We start from the raw sequence: 24,999 nt of genomic DNA, 5'->3' as shown, positions 1-24,999 counted from the left end.
AAAACATGCGACTCGAGCGCCGCCTCAGGAACAGTTTTCGCGTTCTTCCAAAAGCATGTAATATTTTAAGTTGGAGCTTAGGCGATAGTTTCTTCGCCAGTAGTACTAGTGTATACTATTTTTTTGTTTTATTGTAGTTTAATGACTTGAAGAATAAATTAACTTTGGAATTTAATATAAAGTTGTTAATATAAAATTTGTTTTTGATTTATAGTACTTCGGTAAGTCATATATTTGTATTAGCAACTGTTTTGGATCCAATATGGAATTATATGTTAGGGTTAGTTAAGTGTCACGTTTTGTTGGTATCATCGACGAAGTCGTTAGTTTTCTCTGATTAACTTAATTTCGGAGAGTTTTTTAATAATGAAAAACCTACGGAAATTAAGTTATAAGCCCGAATTACTCATTTCATTTCTCCCTGTGATTTGTGTAAAACAAACTATCAGAAGAACTGAATTTCACAGCATGCATGGGCGAAACTGCCACTTTCACTATTGCGACTGCCCAAACGGTTAGGGGAGTCCCACTGGTTGAATGTTAAAACGAATGTGGAGGCGGGCCATGATTTGTAAGTTTCTATTTTGTACAAAAGGATACTGCTACTGCCGATTGTGATTTAGGGTGACTATTTTTGGACCTCTTGGAATGAAGACAAAATATGATATCTGATAACAAATCGATTTTTATTAGACATGTTACGCGTATTGTCTAACGTTTTCAAATACAAAGGTTAGCATGGTAGTTAATAGTAGTAGTAGTGGCATGTGATGCAAGAAAGCAAGTGTATGAGCTTATGCAGCATCAGCCAAGAAGAAAAAAAAAAAAAAATCACACCATTTCCTCCAAATGCCTGTCCAGTTCCTCCTTAAATTTATTCAACCTATCAACTTCCACAGCGACAGATCGAAGTTTGTTCCAGCAATTAACCACCTGCTGGCTAAAGGCAAATTTCCGCACATCTATTCTACATCTGTCTTTTCTTAATTTGAATTTATGCCCCCTTAGGTTCGTAATCTGAACAAGTGGAAGAATCCCATCAGAATTCAGCGTGCTCAACCCATTCAAGGCCTTATACACCTCAATCAGATCACCGCGCAGGTGCCGACCGGGCTAGCCAGGTGGGTAAAGTGCCTACCTGGCAACCCAAAGGTCGCGGGTTCGAATCCCGCCTCGGGCTTGGATCAAAGTACTGCAAAAACCTTGGGAGGTGCACTATGGCCACAGAAGCCGATGCGCCAACAACTACCAAAAAAAAAAAAAAAAAACGCGCAGGTGCCTAGTCTCCAGCCACTGCAATTTGCAGAACTTAAGCCTCTCTTGGTAAGAGGATCCTTTCATTCCCATCACCAATCTTGTTGCCCTTATCTGTACACGCTCAAGCAAATCTACATCCTTCCTAAAATGAGGCCTCCAGACCTGTATGCAGTACTCAAGGTGTGGCCTGACCATTGCCTTATACAGAGGGACAATCATCTCCTTTTCCCTGCTAGCAAAATTTCTATATATCATTGACAAAACCCCATGACCTGCCCTGGCAACCTGTCTGCATTGCTCAGAAAACTTCATATCTGACTGCACATATCTAGGCACCTGCAATGTGATCCGTTTAAGGATTTGAATGGATTCAGCAACCTGTGTTGAGATGGCATTCTCCCTCTTGCTCAAACTACACACACACAACTGGGCATAAATTCAAATTGAGGAAGGATTGTTGCAGGATGTCTGTGCAGGAATTTGCTTTCAGTCAGTATGGTTGATTGTTGGAACAAACTTCCAACTTCTACAACAACAAATGTTGTAGAAAAGTAGGTAATTTGAATAAATTCAAAGAAGAATTAGACAAACAATTGGAGGTGATGAATAGGTTATTTTTTTTTTAAACAGATGGTTTATAATCTTGATTTTTTGCATCACTTGTCACTACTGATACTAAAAGTTGATTGAGGAGTGTCCTTTGAGTTGCAAAGAAGTATGTGGTTTATCATCATTAGATCATTCAGTAGACTCCTGTGCTTTGACAAAAGTTATTTAGCATGATGTTGACACTACTTCGTGATGCTAATCAAATAAGTGAAGTAGCTGAAAATGTGCTTCATGTCCCTTTGAGACTGTTCCAATATATATTTTTGTCTTCCTGTAACAAAACATGATTTGATGTCTTCACTATTAATTAAATCTAATATAGTGTAATGCATAAAATTATAGGATATGACCATGGCAGTATAATGCCTATAAAGTTGTAAGATATAATAACCAGTAGTATGATGAACCATACATAGGTAAATGTGAACTTATTATGATACACTGTTGAATCTGATAAAATTACCAATATGATTAACCCTGATAATTTATCCCCTATATATTATGCTATGCTCATGCAAGTTTGATAATAGAATTGGATGGATTGTGACATGTATTTGTTTTTTGGAATGGTTTGCCTTCAGAACTATTAAGATCCTTCTCCCCCCCCCCAATCATTTTTCATGTGTAGTGGCTAACTCTCTGGATTTACAACGATTAGTCTTTGTAACTCCCTTCTCCATTTCATAATTTATCTCCTCCTTTATCACAAAAAAATAGTAAAACTGAACAAAATTTGGAAATCATGCAGATTTCTGCTGCTTTTTGTTAAAGAATTAGCCATCAGGTGTGCAGGTTTACATTGAATTATGTTATTGTTATTGTTATTATTGTTATTGTTATTATTGTTATTATTATTATTGTTGTTATTATTATTATTATTGTTAGCCATATGGTGCAAGGAAGCCTGAGGCTTATGCTGCACCAGAGGAAAAAAAAAAAAAAATCCCACGTTACCCTGAGAGAGAGAAAGAGAGAGAGAGAGAGAGAAGGAAGGAAGGAGAAGGAAATCGCCAAGAAAGCAAGAAAGAAAAGATTGATGATATCCAACTCAGGACCCTGGGTTTGCCAAGCCCGTACTCACCAGATGTGAGCCCCCTATGTGGAAGTTGACTGCCATTGTTCTCTGTAATATGTGACAGTAACATTTTATTATACTTGTGTGGTGCAATAGCAATTAACAATGCCCTTCAGTAAGAAGCTGTAGAAAGAAATACGATGTAAAAGTTCAGATGTATATCCAATATTTTACAAGTATTTTAAAATCTGGGAAAGGTAAAAGGTTTGTTTTGTATGTAGATGTGATTTTTCAATTTCGGTTGGCAGAATACGATGTAACCAGACATTTATAAATAAATAAGTAAAGACAGTGTGGGTCATATAGAGAGGAACATAAAAATGGATTTATCATTTCAGAGTGATGATGATATTGTCACACCTTTCAAATGTTTATTTGCATCATTTATCATAGAACATAATTTTTCTGTGAGTTATGTTAATCATGAAGGCACATTGCTCAGAAATATGTTTCCCATTAGTGAAATAGCAAAATCTTGAAAGAGCAAAATTAACAGACATTAGATGTGGTGATCTATCATAATAAAAAAAGAAAAAAAAAAAACATATCAAGCTGCATTTGATTTGATTTGATTATGCACTTGTTATGGTAGGCCTAAAAGCTGGAGTACCAAGAGTATTTTTTAGAAGAGATTGAGCACTTATTGGTAGTAGTTGTAGTAGGCTGCAGTTGCCATCTCATTAATTTGTATGGCTGAATCAAAAGGGGAGTGCATGCCCTCCTGTGAAAGTGGATGAATATTTGGTGGACATTTACTACCATCTAGAGAGAAGTACTAAAATAAAAGATTTAAGCAGTCTCAACTGATGCATGCCACTGAAGTAAAAAAATATTTAAGTACGTGTGTACACATTGGTTGTCGTTAGATTTGTAACTAGACTGGTAGAACAGCAGCAGCCTCTGATAAGTCTTTAAAAAGGAGATTAGATTTGATGAAAAGCCATGTGAACACTTGGCTTTTCATCAAAACAGGCATCACTAGTGAGTAGTACTGACTCATATCCAAATCTAGTGTGTGATCTAAAAAAGTTTTCAAAGAAGACAATAAATTCCTCACGAAAAATAACTTCAAAGTTTTAAACTTCTGGTGAAAGCAATCCTAAACAGGCCAAAACCTGTTATTGACAATAATTCTAGACGTTATCCTTGCTCATGCAGAGTTTGTTCATGTTCCTCTCTTCTGGCTTGAAGAGAGGCTGCTTGTTTCTTTTAAATGTTATTTTAACATTTAAATACTACAGAGCTCTTCAGTGTACCTCACATCCTTCTATTGAGGTTATTTTTCTATTTTTCCTAGATACATTTGAAGAATGTGATGTGTAAATTTTTTATACCAACAGTTTTTAAATCTTTCACTTCCATTTTGAAAGCAGGTTACCAAACTCCATGTATACTGAGATCATTACTCCTGTATATGTTTGAAGAATGTGATGTGTAAATTTTTTATACCAATAGGTTTTAAATCTTTCACTTACATTTTGGAAAAGTAGCTTACCAAACTTGACAGAATTAGGATTATTCTCACTTAGGCACAGGCATTTCTACTGCTAAGGTCCTGGAGAATCTAAAACAGAAGATGCTGTTCTTGTTCAGTGAGGGAGTACTCTGTTGCTGCATGTGACTACATGGTGCACGAGTTCTCAATGAAAACTTGTTCTTATAAATGCCATGGTAGCACAAATTTCATAAATTGGCAGTGCATCATTTTTAAAATATATATGAAATTTGAAAGCTTCAAATAATTAAAAATAACAAAATGAGAGAATATTTAACCAAGTGAAAAAATAAAACCTGAGTTTGGATCTTTCTTTCTAGTGAAGCTTTGGAAATGCTCTTAACAATTGCACCTAGACAGCAGAGCCACTGTAGGCAACATTCCTGAAGAGGGCAGAGTCTTCAACAATTTTTTTTTTTTTTTTTGGCTGATGCTGCATAAGCTCATACACTTGCTTTCTTGCATCACATGCCACTACTACTACTACTACAATATCTTTATTGAAGCAGTCATAATCAGCCGATGTCTAATAGAAATCTACAAACAGAAAAATCGTATGTAATGTTTGAAGGTTTACTCTACAGGGTGTCCGAAAAGCCTGGGGAACTGCTGTGCGTTATTGGATTTTTTTCAGCACGTCTAGCATTAAACTCGTCTGCCACTTCCCTCTGGGTCTATCCCTGACGACCACTAAGAAGGACAATCTCCACCCTTTCATCCAGTGTTAATACCATTTTTCACTGAAAAAAAAAACGTATTTTTTCCATTGGTTCCAAACTTTTCAGACACCCTGTATTTGTAAATGTTCCTGTGGGCATATTTTAACATAAAATGTATATGTTGTCAGCAGAATTTAATTTCAAATCAATATAAACCTGTCTTTTTTTTTCTAAAAATATTCTGCCGTCCTCCAGCTTTCTCCCCCGTTTTGGTCAAAAAAAAGGAAAATGGGAGAACACACAAAGTATTCATTTTCCAAATCCTGCTTTCTGCCTGCTTACAATTACCAGCTTTTCAAAAGTTGGGAGCTGTGTTCATGTAATATATATGCACCAATGCAGCTGTTTATATATTGTATTTTCATAAATATATCAATTTTTTAACTTGTCTTATACATTTCTAATAATACAAAAAAAAAAAATTCTTTTTTTTCCAGATAAGCCAAAATGAGTCGCTTTTTTGCTGGATCAGAATCAGAAAGTGAATCATCACAATCAGAAGAAGAACCAGTACCACAAAAGGCAACAGCCATAACTTCGTAAGTGTTTTTATTTCAACATAAAGTCATATTCAGTATGAATATCTGGCTCTGAACTTTTTTTATCCACCTTAAAGGCAGTAGCTTGCCCATACCAACAACACCCATTCTACCATAATGCTCTTGTGAAGTGATAGTGTTCTTGTACAGTAGCAAAATTAAAGCAATCTATTACTAGGTTAATATCAATTTTTGTCAAAAACTGTGATGCAAGCCACTTACAGAGAGTAGTGCCATGCAATAATTTTCAGGTGGTAAAACAGTTTTGGGGAGGGAGAAATATAAAAGAATAAAAACATCCCAAACTGCTGAAAAATGCAAAAAATCACAAAAGTTGAATGCCTGATTAGCAGAAATTGATGTTAAACAGTCATTAAAGTTGAAATTGGTAGCAAATTCTGAGTGAAATTGCAGAATTAAACATTTCACATAGAAGCTTGTAATGGCTTATTGCTTGATCATCTATCTGTGTGTCAAGTCACATAACATGTGCTGAATATGCTTACTGCAGACTAGAAAACCAATTGTTTTCTCTAGCAAGATCTCAAAAATTAATTTGTGCAAATTACAAGTGATGATCTGCAACAAAAAAATAAATAAATAAGTAGGCTATCCACAGTTGGTTATTGCTATATAATGCAGCAACACACCATTCTTTGTATTAGCATAGTAGTTTTGCCACTTGTCACTTATTTAATCCCATTAGAGCCTCAAGGAATTCTTAAAAAGCCTCCTCACTTGGGACTGTACTTATTGATCTCAGGCAGAGGAGTAGAGTTCCCACTGTAAATTATTCTGAGTATTTCTTCTTGCGCAACGTGAAAATTGGCCCACAAATACAGTAAACCCCCGCTATTCGCGGTATCTGTATTCGTGGTTTCGCATATTCGCGGTGGCTGATTTAATCGACCTGAAACCTGAAAAAATGTGAATTTTAAAGCGCTGTGAACATTTTCCGCCATAAAAAAAACATGGACGTGGCTAAAATTATCTTTCCCGGTCAAAACAGCGCTCAGTGGGGGGAGAGGGGTGACAAAATCACGAGCGTGGATGTTTCTCGCTAATCCTTGTTCAGTATGTGTTATGCGCTTATCATGGAAGGTCTCGTCGTTTGCTTTTAATTTATATGTTTATAAATTGAATAAATTTATCAATTTATAAATTGATACGCTTACAAAAGTGATAAATCTACCATTTTGCAGTGGAAAACAGACTTTTTCGAGTGTGTTAACGGAAGAAAGTGACTTATTGTGGACAAGTTCTTTCTAACCCGTACAAAAATATGGCTACGAATAACAAGGGAAATGTGAAAAGATCAAAGAAGGCGATGACATTAGCGAATAAAATTGAGTTATTAGACAAAATTTCTAAAGGTGAAAGTGTCTCCTCAGTGGCAAAACATTATAAAATCAATGAGTCGATGGTACGATCAATCAAGAAATCGGAAGAAAAAATCCGCCGTAGTGTCCGTGAAAATGCGTTAATTGCTTCAAAAATTTGCTCTGTAACTCGTGATGTTAAATTAGGAAAAATGGAAAAGGCTTTAAATCTGTGGATAGAAGACCGAACTCAAAATAAAATTCTGTTAAATTCACTCATCATTCGTGAAAAAGCAAAACTCTTTTATCAACACTTTAGCGAAACTGGTGATAGCACTGGCGGGATAAGTTTTTTAGTTAGTAAAGATGCTGGTTTGAAAGATTTGTTCGAAATTTCTAATAAATATTACATTTAATATTAAATTGTTTCTTATTTTCATTTCGATGCCATATGCTTGCATTTCACTATGTACTGTCTATGTACATAGTCATATTATGAAGGTACATATAATACATACATAGACAAAATTTTAGACTAGTTTTTCTTATATATTTAATACTTTGGAACGGAACCCCTTTATTACTATGGGAGCCATAACTCAGTATTCGCGTTTTCGGTATTCGCGACATTTCTCAGGAACGTAACCCCCGCTATTCGCGGGGGTTTACTGTACATTCTTGTACAGACATAATACCTATAGTATAGGCATAGATGCTAATGAACTATACAAATCACAGGAACAGCAACAGAACACCACTCTTTGTCCCTCATTCAGCACGAGCTCATAGAGGACAATACAATCTCATTTTGTAACATCCATGCACCGCACTTCTCATCCTTTGTCTTTTTTTTTTTTTTTTTTTTTTGTAAAACAATGTGCTATATACATGCACTCCCACCTAAAAGTTTGGAATCACAGTATATGACAGTGTAAGGTTTAATATAAAAAACTACACACTGCAAAGTAGTTTAAGATTTTTTATTAAGCATCTGAAAAATTTACAGAAAAAAATGTTGAAATGATTAATATTAACAACTATACTGATTCTTCATCAAAATATCCTCCACAAGATTTTATCACTGCCTTACACAGATGTGGCATTCTAGTGCTTAATTTTATAATAGTGTCTTGACTAACATTATTCCAAGAAAAATGTGGGGTTCCCATAAATTTTGTGAAGATGGGCAGACTTCATTTGTCAGTCCACCTGATCCTATAACAGCTCTATTGGGTTTTAAGTCAGGCAATTGAGGCAGCCACACCATAATTTGCAATACTGCCTCCTATTTAGTTGCTAGAAAGGCTCTGCACAGCTTTGAGTTGTGCTTCAAATCATTATCTTGTTGTAATATAAAATTTATTCCAGAAAGTTGAAGTCCAGAGGATATTGCATTATATTCAAGAATGTTTTTATAGCCTTCTTTTCTTAAAATTTATTCAGTTCTGATGATATTACCCACTCCACAAAAACAGAAGCAACCCCAGATCATCATGGAACTAACACTGTGCTTGACTATAGGCACTAAACAATGTGGCATCATGTTTTCTTGAGTTGATTATCTCATATAAACTCTGCACGTGGATCCAAAAATTTCAAATTTGGATTCATCTGTCCACAGTATGTTTTTACACTCTTCTTTCGTCCAATGCCGATAGCTCTTAACCCAAGCCAACTGTTTCTTTAGATTTTCCGGTTTTAATAAGGGTTTTCAGACTGCTGAATGACCTTGAAGTCCTGCTTGTTTAGGATGAAGTTTTACAGTGGATGTAGACACAGGAGTTTCTCTGTTCCTGTTGAAATCAACCCAGATTTCAAGTGCAGTAAGTTGTCGATTATGTCTAGAAATAGTGTTATGGTCTTATCTTGTGTTTCTGTTGTTATGTGCGGTCATACTAATTGTGGTTTGACCTTTAAACTGCCAGTGTCCTTGAATCATCGAATGGTAGTTTGTACTCTTTTAATGAAACACCTAGTTTTTTTTGCCAATACTTCTCATGGAATAACTTTCATTTTACAGATTATAGTAGCACTTATTTTTTTCAACCCAGTTCCTTATTTCTTTCCATGTTTATCACAAAACGCACAACTCACACCAAACACTCTTTCCGAATGATGAGTGTTCAATTTTATAAGCTACAGCTCTTACTCCTCAATTTATATTATTGCTAAACACTGTAGAATATTCTTGAATCGGTATACTGCTTTCAGAGGTTCTTCTACGATGTTCTACCACATTCAGGAGTCTTCTTCACCTTTCTGGAATATTCTAAAATTTTTTAAAATATTATTGTAGTTTTTTGATTTTTATACATAGAAAATATTTTAATAAAAATTAGTAAGCCCTTTGGTCTTTTTTATATATATATATATATATATAATAGAAAATATTTTTTTCTATTATATTTTTATTTTACTGCATATATAAACAATGAAAATTAGAAAAATTAAATGTGATTCATAACTTTTAAGCAGGAGTATATGCACCCACACATGTAAAGACATTGTACCGTTTGTGTGTGTGTGAGCATGTACACGCACGCACGCACGCACTTGCAGGGTCATTATAGTTAAAGTATTCGTATTCAGAGCTGTCTGGAGCACTGTTTAATGGTCCTATTGAATTGTGCATGCATTCCACAAAATGAAGGACGGGGTTGGAGAATGGGATAGTTTGCATGCCCTCCACCAAAGGTATGTGAGATGGTATTGTCACCTTGAGAGAAAATTAAAAAAAAAAAAAAATCAGTGGACTATAAAACATATTCAGTGTGTGTACATGCACACCGTTGGTAAACATTATAGGTTACCCACAAGTCACTGCTTTCAAAAGCTGACTGATGCATATCAAGAGTGAAGGAATCACACGGTGAGTGATGTTATTCTTAAGGTTGGTGAAGGTATGGACTCTACCACTAGTACAACAGGCTTCTTGAGATTTCTGGTTGTTGGATACCCCCAACAACTAGAAAGGTCAAAGGGTAAGGGTGGGTGGATGGGGTGGCCATGCTGTTGGATAAGATTGACTGATCAACCTGTCATCAGGGAAATTCACAAGAGGTTTTGTTCAGATTAAGCAATATGTGGTGCTCATCCTGCATAAACCCTGTGGATTCCCATTGGTGCACAAGAATTATGAAGGTTTTCCATCAAGATCTGATAACCCTTAACAGAACAGTTGACAGACCTCCCAGGGCAGAATATCCTCAAAGAAGAACAGTTCTGTGGAGAGGGAAGTAATGAAGCCTCACAAAACATGCTTTTGAGGAGTGTGGCAGAAGTGCATGTACACTTCTGCCACACATTTCCACCTTCAGACAGATCTTGGAGAAGTGCTAGGAATATAATGTAGTTCTGCACCATCTCTTTATTGATTTCAGCACTGCATATGATAGTGTGGATAGAGTGGAGGTATCGAAAATGATGGGAAGCCTGGGCATACCAAAAAAGCTGGTAAGGCTGACAAAGATCATGCTGGAAGGAAACAGGTGCAAGGTTAAGGTGCAAAGGAATCTCCCCGAGTCGTTCGAAGTGAGGAGAGGGCTGAGACAAGGGTCCTTTTTAACTTGGTATTGGAGAGGGTTATGAGGAAAGTATCGGCCACCACCACCTCCATGGGATTATATATAACAGACTCTACCAGCACTCCTACGTAGACGATGACTGCAAGAAACCCACATATTCTGAGGATAGCTTTTGAAGAGTTGGAGAAAGAAGCAGAAAGGGTTGGGTTGAAAGTAAATGAAACTAAAACAAAGTTTATGATTACAGGTGGGATGGAGCGACAAAGTACCCAACATATCTGCAAACAGCGAAGCATAGTTTCAATAGAACAGATTTCTTCAAATATCTGGGAGCTAAGTTTCAACATGATAGTAGTAACATCCCAGAAATTCAGGCTTGTCTTAATGCTGGCAATAAATGCTATTTTACCTTGCAAAAACACTTTTGATCAAAACTGCTCTCTAGAAGAACAAAATTAGTGTTGTACAAAACAGTGGTATGACCTGTCGTGACTTATGCTAGTGAAACTTGGGTGCTTAAAAAGAAGGACAAAAAAATCTTTAAATGTGTGGGAAAGGAAGATATTAAGGAAAATCTTTGACTCCACAAAAGTTGAGGAAGACTAGAAAATAAGGACAAACCAAGAGCCGAAGGAACTGTATGGAGAACCTAACCTAACCATGATACGAATGGAGGAAAACAGATGGCCAAGGAAAGCAATGGAACCAGGAGGAAGGAGATTGAGAGGAAGACTGAGAAGGAGGTGGGTGGATGACATAGAGAACGACCTACAACAACTTAGGGTGAGACGATGGAGAACAGTGGCCAGGGAAAGAGCTGGAGGAAAATCATCAAGGAGGCAGGCAAAGGTTCTACAAGGACTAGCGCCGTGGAGTAAGTAAGTAAACCATTGATAGGACACCATGGGTTTTTATGGTCACCTGTTTACACTTATCATAAAATTTCATGTCTGCTCATATCATAACTCCCAGATGGCTCTCTTCCTCTGCAGTTTTTAATTCAACCTCGCCAATTGTATAATTTAATTTGAGGTTGCTATTCCCTGAGCGTAAGACCTTGCATTTGGCTGAATTAAAACATAGCTGCCACTTTTCTGACCATTCTTGAAGCTTGTTCAAGTCATCCTGAAGAAGTGCTCCTTGGCATGAATCATTAATGTCTCTCCCAATCTTTACATCGTCTGCAAATTTTGATATTTTGCTCTTTGTTGATGTTCTTTATGAAAATCAGAAACAATAGTGATCCAAGAATCAATCCTTGAGGGACTCCATTTCTGATGTTACACCAATCTGAAAAGTATCCATTAATCACAACCATCTGCTTCTACCCTGCAGCTACCCAGCACTCCATCTTAGAACCTTTCTAGTAATCCCAACATGTTCCATTTATACAGTAACCTCTCATGAGGGACTGAGTCAATTGCTTTGTTAAAATCTAAATAAACTATGTTGAAATTGTTCCCTACATGCAGCTCATGAGTAACTATGTCAAAATAGCTTACCAGTTTAGTTAAACATGATTTTCTCTAAACAAAACCATGTTGTGTCCTTCAGAATTCCATTTCTTTCAAAATGTCCCTGGATTGCACTCTTAATCATAGCTTCTTAAGGCTTCCTACCACTGAAGTCAGACTAACCGGACTGTAGTTACCAACTTCACATCACTTTTAATTCTCACTGGTTCGATACACTCTCTGGCAGTCTCCCTCAAAATTACTGGCTATACGCCATCATCCCTGGGTGCCTTACTTGCCTTGATGCTCGAAAGTTTTTCTAATAAATAGTCATTGGTAATTTCTAAATCAATAATTTCATACAGCTCAAACGATATGAAAGGGTTATACATTTTTAGCTGTTATCTAATACTTTCCCATACACAGTGCACAAGGGTTCTATCTGATTCTTTTTTTTTTTTTTTTTTTTAATTTGTATTCATATACATGAAAAATTCTTTGCCCCCATTCTTTGCTCTCTAGCCAGTGCCTTGTCATACGCTGCCTTGGTTGTCTTATTTGATTGTGCAAACAATATATATGCCTAACAGATCATTAGGCATATATATTGTTTGCACAATCTCACGACCATGTGTGCATCTGAGCATACACAACTCATTTAGTATTTATTTTATTCTATCTCTAACGTCTGTATTTTGTTAGTATTCTGTATGTGTTTATTCACTTGCTGAAGGTGATTCGTTTACCCTGAAAGCTACGAATTAGTCTTAGTTATTAAAATCTAGTTATTGTCTCTACTGGATGTGCTGTATTATAATTATTATCTCAGATCATTAGGCTTCAGTATTTTTTTGTCACTCTGTAACTATCCCATGCTATTTTTTTCTGCTCTGTGAGACTAGCCAGCTCTGTATTCATCCATTTCGTCATCCTCCTTGGGCAATAGTTTCTTAATGATATATATGCCTTCATTGCTTCTGTGATTTATGCTTTTAAGGTATTTCATAATTCAAATGTATTCACCTTCCCTCTCCAATTCACCCAATTAATAGATGCCATATAGTGACTTCAAGATATCAATCGCGGCATTATCCGAACTAAGGCTCACTGGGTCTGCAACGATGATCATCCAACCACCAGCACCTAGCGAAGCGGTTACGCTATTCTACTCTGGTGGTGAGAAGCAGGAGTGGGCTTTATGGTCGATGTTCAGGCCACCAGTAGTGTGGTCGCTTTCCAACCAATATCGGACCTTACTGTCAAGGGCACCATCAAGACCCATATCATCTCCGCCTATGCACCAACTGAGACTAGCCTGGACCCGACCAAGAATGATTTTTACAACCAGCTCCAACATACGCTGGATTCAATTCCACAGACAGAAGTGATCATCCTCACAGGTGACTTTAACGCCCACATTGGCGTGGACAGATCTGGTCGGGAAACAACAATGGGCAAGTTTGGTCATGGGAAGATCAACGACAACGGACTACGTCTGTTGTCCTTTGCCGCATCTAACAACCTGATCATCAGAAACAGCCATTTCCAGCACCCTCAAAAACATCAACTTACATGGCGAAATCCATCTGGCAAGGCCTCGGCAATCCTGGACTACATTTTGATCAACGCCCGATTTCGCTCATCACTCATGGACGTCCATGAGGGGACCTGATTGCAGATCTGATCACTACCTCATCCGGACGAAGGTGCAGCTCAAACTACGACATGCAAAAAGGTCATCTCGGTCAGCCAAGCTGGACTGGAGGCAACTAATGAATGCTGTCAACAAACAGGCATATCAGATCGCCCTATCCAACCGCTGAGACACTGGCTGCGTCCGAGGATATAAATGAAGAAGAAAAGCAGATCTCTGATGCCATCCTGGAATGTGCCAAGCCCCTATGCCCACCTTCCCGATGCCGAATGCAACCATGGATATCAGACGAGTGCCTCGACCTCGTGGACAAACGGAAACAGGCAAAATTGGTCGACTTCGAACGGTACCGGCAGTTAATCCGAGAAGTCCAACAGAGGATGAAAGCGGAGAGAGAAGCATACTGGAACCAAGTGGCAGACGATCTTGAAGAGGGGGCATCCAAGCACGAGTACCGCACTCTCTACCGTACCCTGAGATGTCTGAGTGGAAAGACCAAATTGACTAGTGACAACATCAAGAACGCTGATGGACCTTCGTGCGATCACCGTCCGAACGCCTGCAACGGTGGAGTGAATTCTTTAAAGCATTGTATAATCACGACCCACCTCAGGGACCGCCAGCAACAGCACTGTTGATCGACCCCCCTGAGGTCTCCGGGGTCGATGTCGAGCCTACAGTAGAAGAAGTGAAAGCAGCCATACAATCCCTAAAGAATGGCAGGGCACAAGGAGTGGACCAAGTCACCACAGAAGTGATCAAAGCCGGGGGAGATGTACTGCTTTGCCGACTACACTCACTTCTTAAAACCATCTGGTGCACTGAACAAATTCCGCTGACATGGAGGAAAGCCATTATCGTGCCAATCCACAAGAAAGGTGATAACCGGGATTGCAAGAACTACCGTGACATCCGTCTCCTTTCCATCATCGGAAAGGTCCTTATGAAGATCATTCAGTCAAGGCTGCAAAAACATCACGAGCAAACCAGTCGAGAAGAACAGGTGGGATTTAGACCCAGGTGTGGATGCTGTGATCAAATCTTCGCCATCCGTCAACTGATGGAGGAGAGGAGAGGATCCGGTGTGGACAGCAAACCGTCATTGTTTTTATTGACTTTAAGTCTGCTTTCGACTGTGTCCACCAGCCCGCCTTATGGAAATTGCTAGAGGTCGAACATGTACCTCGAAAAGTTATCACACTCCTTCAAACTGCATACAACAGTTTAACCAGCCAGGTGCGCATCCAGAACGATTTATCTGAGGAATTTACCATCCAAACTGGAGTCCGCCAAGGGGACGTGGTCTCCCCGTTGCTTTTTAACATCGTGGTCGACGCCATCATGAGGCAAGCATTCAGCAACAGACGGGGTATACAATATGGCAAGGATCACTATGTGACTGACTTGATGTTTGCCGACGATAGTGCTATCTTTGCCGGAAACGACGCTGAAGCCACGGACATCCTCTACGACATTGCCCGGCCATACGGGTTGAAGATCAATGCTGATAAGACAAAGGCCCTGACAACAGATGGGTCGCAAGCCATCATCTATCTCGAAGGCATCCAGATCGAGCAAGTGCAGCACTTTAAATGCCTTGGGTCGCTGGTCCAGGAGAAGAAAGTTGCATCCACCGTGGAGATCCACAGCAGAATTGGACAGACGGCCACTGCGTTCGCCTTGCTCAAATGGTGTCTATGGAAGAATACCAACATTTCCTCAAAGACTAAAATCCGACTCTTCCGGACTTTGATCCTGCCCATTCTCCTTTACGGATCGGAAACATGGATTTGTCTCAAGCTAGATTTAAACAAACTTGAGGTATTCCGAATGCGAAGCCTGTGGCAGATCCTGTGCATCTCACTTCGCGACCGCATCACTAATGATACCATCCGTGCCAGATGCCAACAGCAACCAACCATCGCCGACCAAATCCAGAAGCAAAGGCTTAGATGGTTTGGCCATGTATGTAGAATGGGTGCGAATAGAATACCATCCACACTCCTTTGGAGACAACGACCCACCCAATGGAACATTCAACGGACCGTGCCTAGGAAAACATGGACCAAGCAAGTGGAAAATGACCTGAAGAGCCGACGTCTCGACCTTAATCAGGCCAGGACTGACGCCATGGATCGTAAAGCATGGAAGAACATCACAGAGCAAGTCGGAAACCTTGCGGCACCTACAGCAGCGTACTGGTTGCGTGGCCAACCGCCTCCTCCAGCTGCCAGCTAAGGACCAAAGAAGAAAGAAGAATATAGTGACTTAAACTCTTGTAGCCCGCCCCCCTCTTCTGAAATTAAAACTTTGCCTTCATGTTTAACTATTGAAACATCTTTCTTCATCTTCTGACTAACAATTGTGTGATCACTATCTGCCAGTGGTTCCTGTACTTTTAAGACCTATGATGTCATCTGACTGGTGAGTAATAATGAGGTCAAGAATATTTTCACCCCTAGTATTTTCTCTAATGCGCTGATACAAATAATAATCATCTAGTTTTTTTTTCAAAATTTTGTTTCCCATTGCGAGTTTCTCTCCCACTTATTCCAATCAATTAGGGGCAGGTTGAAGTCACCCATAATAAGCAATTTGCGCTTGCTTGCACATTCCATCTGCACTTAGAGACTCTCATCATACTCTTCACAGTTTTCTGGTCTGTAGGTTACTTGCATTTGCAGTTTACAAAATTGCTTCCAACTAACTCACACCACACATTCTGTACTGTCAGACAACTTCTGACACAGGAAAAGCTCTTTTCGTGCTCAGGCTGCTTTTGATAAGAAGCATGACCCCCACCACCCATTCTATGTTTTCTAAATAAGGTATACCTACAATAGTGATACTTGTGATCCCCAATTTCCATGTGGCACCACATTTCTGTTAGCTGTGTTATGTCAACATTAGTTGTCCAAACCATGTGTTCAGTCATTTTATTGACAACACTCCTGACATTAATGTCAGCACTCTTTGAAGTTATTTAGGTTTGTTACCCTAGGTTTATCTTCCCACTCGTTTGAAACATTTCCCTCAGAACATTCTGCCATGGCTGTTGTTGTGGCAACAAAGAAGAATTTTTGAGGTGAGTGTAAGCATTATTTTGACCCATGTCATCAGATAAATGTGGATCTCTGTTACCCTTTCTCTCTTACTAACAGTTTTCATGAACCCTCAATTGCTTAAATTGAAAACAATTGGAAGAACTCCAATACAAGCATCCCCCATGCCACCTTACATTACTCAAAAGAAGTTAGAACAGAATGGGGCATATCCTATTTTTGATACTGGCAAAAGTTTTAGCATCACCTTTGTTCATATGAATACAGTCTCTACAAAAAAAGATTCCTTCTACCTGCATGTGCGGTCCATGTTGATAAAATCCCCCCCCAGAGCCTTGCAGGTTCCCTCGGGTCTTGAGTTAATCTACAAGGCTTTCAGCATATAATCCCTCCTATTGTGCCTGGGCAGAATTGCAAACACTTACACATTCTGACCTAACTCACAGCATTTTTTCAGCATGGTCCTATGTTTATTGAAAAGATTATCAGGTCATGTTCATTAATATTGTTTGTCCCCACATGAATAATAATGCCTCTCTATCCCCCCTGTTGGTGATGTCACTAATCAGTGCCCCTGGCAAACACACTCTGGTTCTGCTCCACCTATCTATATTAAAAAAAATGTTACCCATTTCTTTGACAATAGAATCTCCCAATGAAACTAGATCACCTTTATCCAGAGCAGTATGCACTTGACTAATCTTATCTGTGACTCGAATTGGGGGTGCATCACTTAAGTCACAAGATTGAGTCTCTGACGAGTTCCCAGTTACATTTGTTTCTATAGAATGTAATGTAGTTCATTATATGTTTGATTAAAATATTCTGAAATGAATGACTCATTTTTAAGACAACATATGTATTGTATGATATTTAAAATTGGTCATTCAAATTTCAGCATATCTTTCAACAGTGATAAGATAGAGACATATTTTTGGCACGAGGATCAAAATCCTTTAGAAACTGCAACTTTTGGTTTTGGTTTTTGTTGGTCAGTATTAATAATACACTGGTGTGCAAAATTTAAGGACCAGTCAAGTTTTCACCTGTAGCTTCTCATAGCAGTGGCCTGGATATGGGAAAAGCATACCAATGGAACCTCATGAGGTACAGAAATGATGAAGGAAACAACACTGACACAACAACGGAAACAAAACGGTACAGAGTGACTTTATTCAAAAATGTCAACATAGCACTGGCTGCCATGATACAGATGCATCACTGGCAAAGATGGAACAAAGGGTGGTTCTCAGTAGGAGATATGGCCACCCCTAATGTTGATGCAGGCTTTGCACTACCTGTCCATACTTAGAACAATGTTATTGATAAGTTCTTGTGGTAACATCGTTCATTCCTCTGTCAGTGCTATTTTCTGGTGGGTGTAGACGTGCTGCTAGGTATGTCCCCAGAGCATCCCAAATGTGTTCAATGGGATTTAGATCGGAGGGGAGGACAGGCAGGCCAATCCATACGAATGATGTCCTCACTTTCCAAAAGCATATCAACAGCTGCAGTGCGATGGGGTGTGGCGTTATCATCCATAAACAAAAACATGGGACCAATGGCACCTTGGAATATATGCACATGGGGAAGGATTACTTCAGTACAGTAGTGCGCACTGGTTACAGTACCCAAAGATGGAACAAAGGGTAGTTCTCAGTAGGAGATACGGCCACCCCTAATGTCGATGCAGGCTTTGCACTACCTGTCCATGCTTAGAACAATGTTATTGATAAGTTCTTGCGGTAACATCATTCATTCCTCTGTCAGCGCCATTTTCTGGTGGGTGTAGACGTGCCGCTAGGCATGTCCCCAGAGCATCCCAAATGTGTTCAGTGGGATTTAGATCGGAGGGGAGGACAGGCAGGCCAATCCATACGAATGATGTCCTCACTTTCCAAAAGCATATCAACAGCTGCAGTGCGATGGGGTGTGGCGTTATCATCCATAAACAAATACGCGGGACCAATGGCACCTCGAAATAGATGCACGTGGGGAAGGATTACCTCAGTACAGTTGTGCGCACTGGTTACAGTACTGCCTTCCAGTATCTGGAGTTGTGTACGTCCATCCAAGATAACACCTGCCCAGACAAGAGCACCTCGACTGTCATATCGATCCCTTTCATTGATGTTTGCGTGATACCATGTGCCAACCTCTCATCAGATTAGTTGTGACGTCCAGAATCGCTGCTAAGACTAAATCTATTCTCATCAGTAAAGAGTACTTTAAGTAAAAATTGTCGTTGTAACCTTTAGAAATAGTGCTGGTCCTTAAGTTTTGCACACCAATGTATGTGAAGTATTGTGAATCTACTAATGTTATAAACAATTTATTACTGGCTTTAGTGTATAATATTGAGCAAAGAACAAAATGTTTTAGAACTTTTTGTTCTTTGATCTTTTGATTTTTATTTTAGAAGTTTTTGTTCTTCTCCTCATTAGTTGTCTTCCAGTAGTTTCAAGTGGATTTATTTCTGTGCATTGCATTGTCTACAAGTTGTTTCCTGCTGCTTATTTTAAAAATGTCAGATCTGATCAATTTTGGAATGAATCGGCATTTCTTGCTAAAATTTTTACATTTTGATAAATCATTAGTGAATGTAGTTGTATAGTTATCGCTACTTACAGGTTCATTGAATTTTCTCTAGGACTTTCACTTTTAGTGATGAAGAAGATGAAACCAAGCGTGTGGTACGAAGTGCAAGAGAAAAAAGTAACTCTGGATTTCTGCACTTGTTAAATAAATTGTTTTCAACCTCTAATTTTAATATTATTCCTGAGTTTCATGTGCTGAATGGTTCTTTGTTAAACTAGATATAAAAATTCTCCAATTGAACAGCAAAGAAGTTTAATCATGTAAAAGTTGGTTATTCCACAGAACAACTAAGAGTTGACAAAATTAATAAGTTCAATTATTCTTAATACTGCTGTGGCTGGAAGAGTGCGCGCTCTCTCTCTCACTCACACACACACACACACACACAGAACACAGAGAGAGAGAGAGAGAGAGAGAGAGAGAGAGAGAGAGAGAGAGAGAGAGAGAGAGAGAGAGAGAGAGTTGGCTAAAGGTTATTACGTTTTCTTTATATCGTTTTGAATTTGACATTAAAGGAGGATAATGCAAGAATTAGAGCAGAACTAATCAACGACTGGCAAACTGTCTGGTCACAGGTAGAACAACTTATAAATTCATTCCAAATGTCTCGGAAATTGCTAAACAACAGATAATATGGCTGAATCCTGGATTAAATGCGTCATTTCTATTATCTGGACATGGTAGCCTTAACTATAAGGAGGGAATGGCATGATTTTTTTTTTTTTTTTGGCTGATGCTGCATAAGCTCATACACTTGCTTTCTTGCATCAGATGCTACTACTACTACTACTATATTCTTGGGCTGTCTGCTACCCCATTGTATAAATGTGGGGCCCAGGAGACAGCTTGAACATCTTATCTATCTTTGATTGTTATTTGTATCTAGATCTTAGGCTCAACCTCCAATTACTTATAACTATATATAATGAGGATGAAATGCCTCCATTTTTTGTCACTAGGGAAATTTTTAATGCTTTTTTCTGATTAAATGTGGAATGCTAACTTTGGTTCTGTTTTGAGGTTACAGCTATTCATTTACCTCTTTTGAAAGGACTTTCCCTTTACCAGGCAATGTTGTGGACCCAGTATGTTAAGAATCATTAGATTGATGTGACTACCATAGGTTTTGGTAAAGAAATTAAAAAAAAAAAAAAAAAGTTCTGTAGTTAGTCGATATCTTACTATGATATACATTGACATTGTTTGGTGTTGATGGACATTGAATGTAAATGAACTGGATGTGTCTATGTGTAAGTTACAATGTACCACCATAAACTTTAATTGGACATTGCTCAGGATATGTTCTTAAAGAATCTCAAGTTCAAGGTAAACTGTAGTCTATAAATTGGCTTTGAAGTCATTGAACTATTCATACTGAATAATGAGACATAGTAATAGTAATCATTACATGTGATTCAAGAAAGCAAGCATATGAGATTATGTAGTATCAGCAAAAAAAAAACACAACCATTCCCTCTAAATGTTTGTCCAGCTTAGCCTTAAATTTATTTAGGCTATCAACTTCCACGACAGATGGAAGTTTGGTCCAGCAATTAACCACCCACTGGCTAAAGGCAAATTTCCACACCTATTCTACAGCTGTCTTTCCTCAATGAAATTATGCTCCCTTAGGTTCGTAATTTGAACAAGTGGAAGAATCCCATCAAAATTCAGTGTGCTCAACCCATCCAAGGCCTTATACACCTCAATCAGATCGCCTCGCAGGTGCCTAGCCTCCAGCCGCTGCAATTTGCAGAACTTAAGCCTCTCTTGGTAAGAGGATCCCTTCATTCCCCTCACCAATCTTGTTGCCCTTCTCTGTACATGCTCAAGCAAATCTACATCCTTCCTAAAATGAGGCCTCCAGACCTGTACACAGTACTCAAGGCGTGGCCTGACCATTGATCCTACAATGCATCTTTAACCAGTGACTCCATTATTTTACCCGGAACAGAAGTTAAACTAACTGGTCTGTAATTACTCGTGTCACCCTTTGATCCCCCTTTGTGAATTGGGGATACATTTGACATCTCCAGTCAGTGGAGACCTCCCCTGAGTCCAAGGATTATGATTGCATTGCTCATTGGATGTAAATCAACTGCTGTTCTTGTACTTGGGTGTTTGGGCCGCACTCAGGCTATAGGAAAGGAAATTCATATTGGCTGACATAGTTCTTACTGTGTGTTCTACTTGATTGTTTTGTTCTCATAGCTGTTATCCCATAGCTGAACAGACATTTTGGCATGGCTGACTTTTGCGAATATAATCTGTATATTATGAAAATGTGGCTGAAATCAATTGTCTGATTGATGGGAAGAATTGAATGGTTAGATTGTTGAGGTTTTGGTATTTGAATAGTTAGTAGCTATTGATAGATTGGTAGCAAAAAACTTGTCAAGCATTTTCTTTTCAAAACCAGGTTTTATTATGTTTTATTATCAAATTTACCTAAGAATCATAAGATTAGATTTTAAAAACGTAAATAGAATATAGTCCACTTTTTTCTGTAAACTTTTCCTTTCTACTTCAGAGGATGTCTATTTCTTCTTCCCCTTATCTTCCAGGCTTGCATGATAGCCGCAGTGAGAGTTTCAGCTAAAGGGTAGTCCCTGGTGCGTCTCCTCGTGGCCAAGGTTGGGAGTTAGGGAGCAGAGGACCGGGTGTCTCCTATCTTTGAAGTCGCCAGGTGCCAGCACTCGACATAACAATACACATACTTGCACCCTACATACATTACACTTGCCGGCCTAGGCTTTTGCCTTTTCAGATGCTATAGCAGCATATAGGGGAAACTCTGGAGTTTCCCCTATATCCGCAATAAAAACAAACACACCTTGACACCTTGATGTGTCAAGGTGTGTTTGTCAAGGTGATGCAGCAACAAAGGAACTGAATGCAAAAAATAATTTTGATGTCATACTTAGATTTCAGAAAAGCTTTTGATACTGTTGCACATAAAAGACCTTCCAATAAATAAATAACATAAATAGCCATCCAGTGCTGCAGCCACAGGTGAAAACATTTCCAGCTAGACTGTTAGGAAGACTCAGTTCAAGTGGACTTGAATTGAGCCTTCCTATATACAAGGAAGCCAGTAGTTTGTAGTCCATTAACCCCAAACCATGGCAGAGCTCATCAAAACTGGTGCCACGAACATGTGTCTCATAGCTATGGGATAACAGCTATGAGAACAAAACAATCAAGTAGAACACACAGTAAGAACTATGTCAGCCAATACGAATTTCCTTTCCTATAGCCTGAGTGCGGCCCAAACACCCAAGTACAAGAACAGCAGTTGATTTACATCCAGTGAGCAACCACTTTGTTGCTGCATCACTGCTGGTGTGGTATATGAAGTATATTGGATATACTTCATATACCAGAAAATGTGAATGCTGTCTCACTTAAATTTCAATGGTTTTTTGTTTTCTTTTTTCTCCCATGTCTGAATAATTTTCATCTGTTACAAAACTGTTTCATTTATTCCTAAAAGTAATGATATTTTTAAATATCACTAAAGGCCTACAAACTGACAGCTTTCATCATATTGCATTCTTAATTTTTATTCTATTCTAAAACTTTTAAATGTTAAATCTGTTTGTGATGATTATTAGTTATTAATTTTTCTTATCTTTATTCTTAACAAACCTTCGTGTATGTAAATGGTTCATTTTCTAAACCCTAAGTAACAGTACCATGAAGCATAAGCACTATCACATGTACAATTGATGAAGTGGTATGCTTGTCATGTGTGACCACTAAAGGTGCTGTAGGAGGAGTGGAGGAGAATAGAATGGAGTAGAATTAAAACTGTACTAATTTGGGCATTGTCGTTAATAAGTTTATAGGGATTTTCCAAAATATATTATTTTCATTTGGTTAAACACATAGTGAGTGTTGTCTCAAATGTTAAATGTTTTTCTAGTATAGAAATTCAGAAATCGTACTAGTAGTGACAAACGATGTGAGAAAGCAGGCTTATACAGTAACAGCCAAAAAAAAAAGCACTTCTCATTTCACCTGTCTATTCCTTCTAATTGTGTCTAGTTCTTTGAATTTATTCAAACTATCCACCTCTACTATAACAAATGGTAGTTTGTTCCAACAGTCAACCACCTGCTAGCTGAAGACTAATTTCTGCACATTTACCCTGAAACCATCCTCAGTTTAAACTTATGCCTCCTCATTTGTAGTCTGAGCAGGAGGAAGGATTCCATCATTAAGCATACTCGGTCCATTCAAAGCAAACACCTCAAGCAGATCTCCTCGCAGGTAGTGCTGTTTGCTGAACTGAAGCCTTTCCTGGTAAGAGTACTCCTTTCTCTCACTAATCTCATTGCCCTTCTCTGTACCTGTTCCAATAGATCCACATCCTTTCTAAAATGAGGCATCCAGACTTGAATGCGGTACTTAAGATGGATTGACAATTGCCTTATATCGTGCGATAATCACCTGCTTATCCTTGCTGTCAAAATTCCTGTATATTATTGATAAAAACCCCTGAGCTGGCACACTGTTCAGAGAACCTTCATGTCTGACTGCACTCCAGGTCTTTTTTGTTCTCCATTCACTGAAGTGTGGTGCCACACAGTTGGTACATTAATCTGAGATTACCACTCCTCATATGAAGTATCTTGAACTTGTCAATATTTAACTTGGTTGCCACTTCTATGCCTAATTTATCTAGATCTTGCAGTGGCATACCCTGAATACTGTGATTAACCACCCTGCCAACCTTCATATCATCTGCAAACTAAGACATTAAACCTGATATGGCTTCATGAATATCATTAATAAATGTAGAAAACAACAGTGGTCTCAGTACTGAACCCTGGGATGACCCTTGATAACCACTCCCTCCCCTCCCTCAAACATCCCTTTATTCATTGCAGTAACTTGCCTTAATGCCACACTGCTCCAATTTGTATACCAGTCTTTTATGTGCAACAGTATCAAAAGCTTTTCTGAAATCTAAGTATGACATCGGAATTATTTTTTGCATTCAGTTCCTTTGTTGTTGCTGCATCACTGCAACCAATCAGATTGGTTAAACAAGATTGCCCCTATAATCCATGCTGTGACTATAGAATAACTGCAGTCCTGTCCCGATGGTCCTGCATTATGTCTTTAACCAGTGGTGCATTATTTTTGCCTGCTGGCATAGAAATCAAGCTATACTGCTCGACAAAGTTAACAGAGCATGTAGAAAAGGTGGTGTAACTCATGCAGCTTGCAATGAAGCGGGACAGAATTTGATATTGTGGGGTACCATAGAATAACAATGAAGTGAGGAGACAGTGAGAAACTTTGGACAGGTACAAGGGACATTTATAGGGTTGTATAAGAGTTAATGCTCGAAAATGTGATCACATGACGTCAGTACAGCATATGATCCCTTCCAGTGGCTAAACAGGCCTGACAGTGGTGAACTATGCTCATATAAGAGTGTCTATAGGCCTGACAGTGGTGAACTATGGTCAATATAAGAGTGTCTATAAGATCCTGTGGCAGCAATTCCTGTTCTTCCACCAGCTAGAACCTTAGCTCACCAAGTGACCGAGGAGTTGGCTGTCGATGTGCAATGTGAAGCAAAAGGCATCTCACACATATTCAGTCAGGTTTTAATCTGTGATCGCACTGGCCACAGCAGTCATTGGATATCTTCAGTTTCAAGATATTCATCCAACACATGAG

The 24,999-nt window shown here is 38.7% G+C and overlaps 1 protein-coding gene across 1 annotated transcript in view; it reads left to right on the top strand.

Annotated features, from left to right (window-relative positions):
• The first annotated feature begins 82 nt into the window (after positions 1-82).
• eIF3c (eukaryotic translation initiation factor 3 subunit c) overlaps positions 83-24,999 on the top strand; it is a 210,768-nt gene continuing 185,851 nt past the window's right edge. Inside the window, exons 1-3 of the mRNA XM_090369631.1 lie at positions 83-221; positions 5,593-5,694; positions 19,358-19,423. Of these exons, the coding sequence (XP_090225757.1) occupies positions 5,603-5,694; positions 19,358-19,423 (158 nt within the window). The 5' untranslated portion in view covers positions 83-221; positions 5,593-5,602. The remainder of the gene's footprint in view (positions 222-5,592; positions 5,695-19,357; positions 19,424-24,999) is intronic.

This window comes from Mastigoproctus giganteus, chromosome 3, assembly GCF_048544385.1.
Source record: "Mastigoproctus giganteus isolate SK-2022 chromosome 3, ASM4854438v1, whole genome shotgun sequence".
Classification (NCBI taxonomy): domain Eukaryota; kingdom Metazoa; phylum Arthropoda; class Arachnida; order Uropygi; family Thelyphonidae; genus Mastigoproctus; species Mastigoproctus giganteus.
Note: the sequence above shows the minus strand (reverse complement) of the source record. Positions and strands in the feature narration are given on the sequence as shown.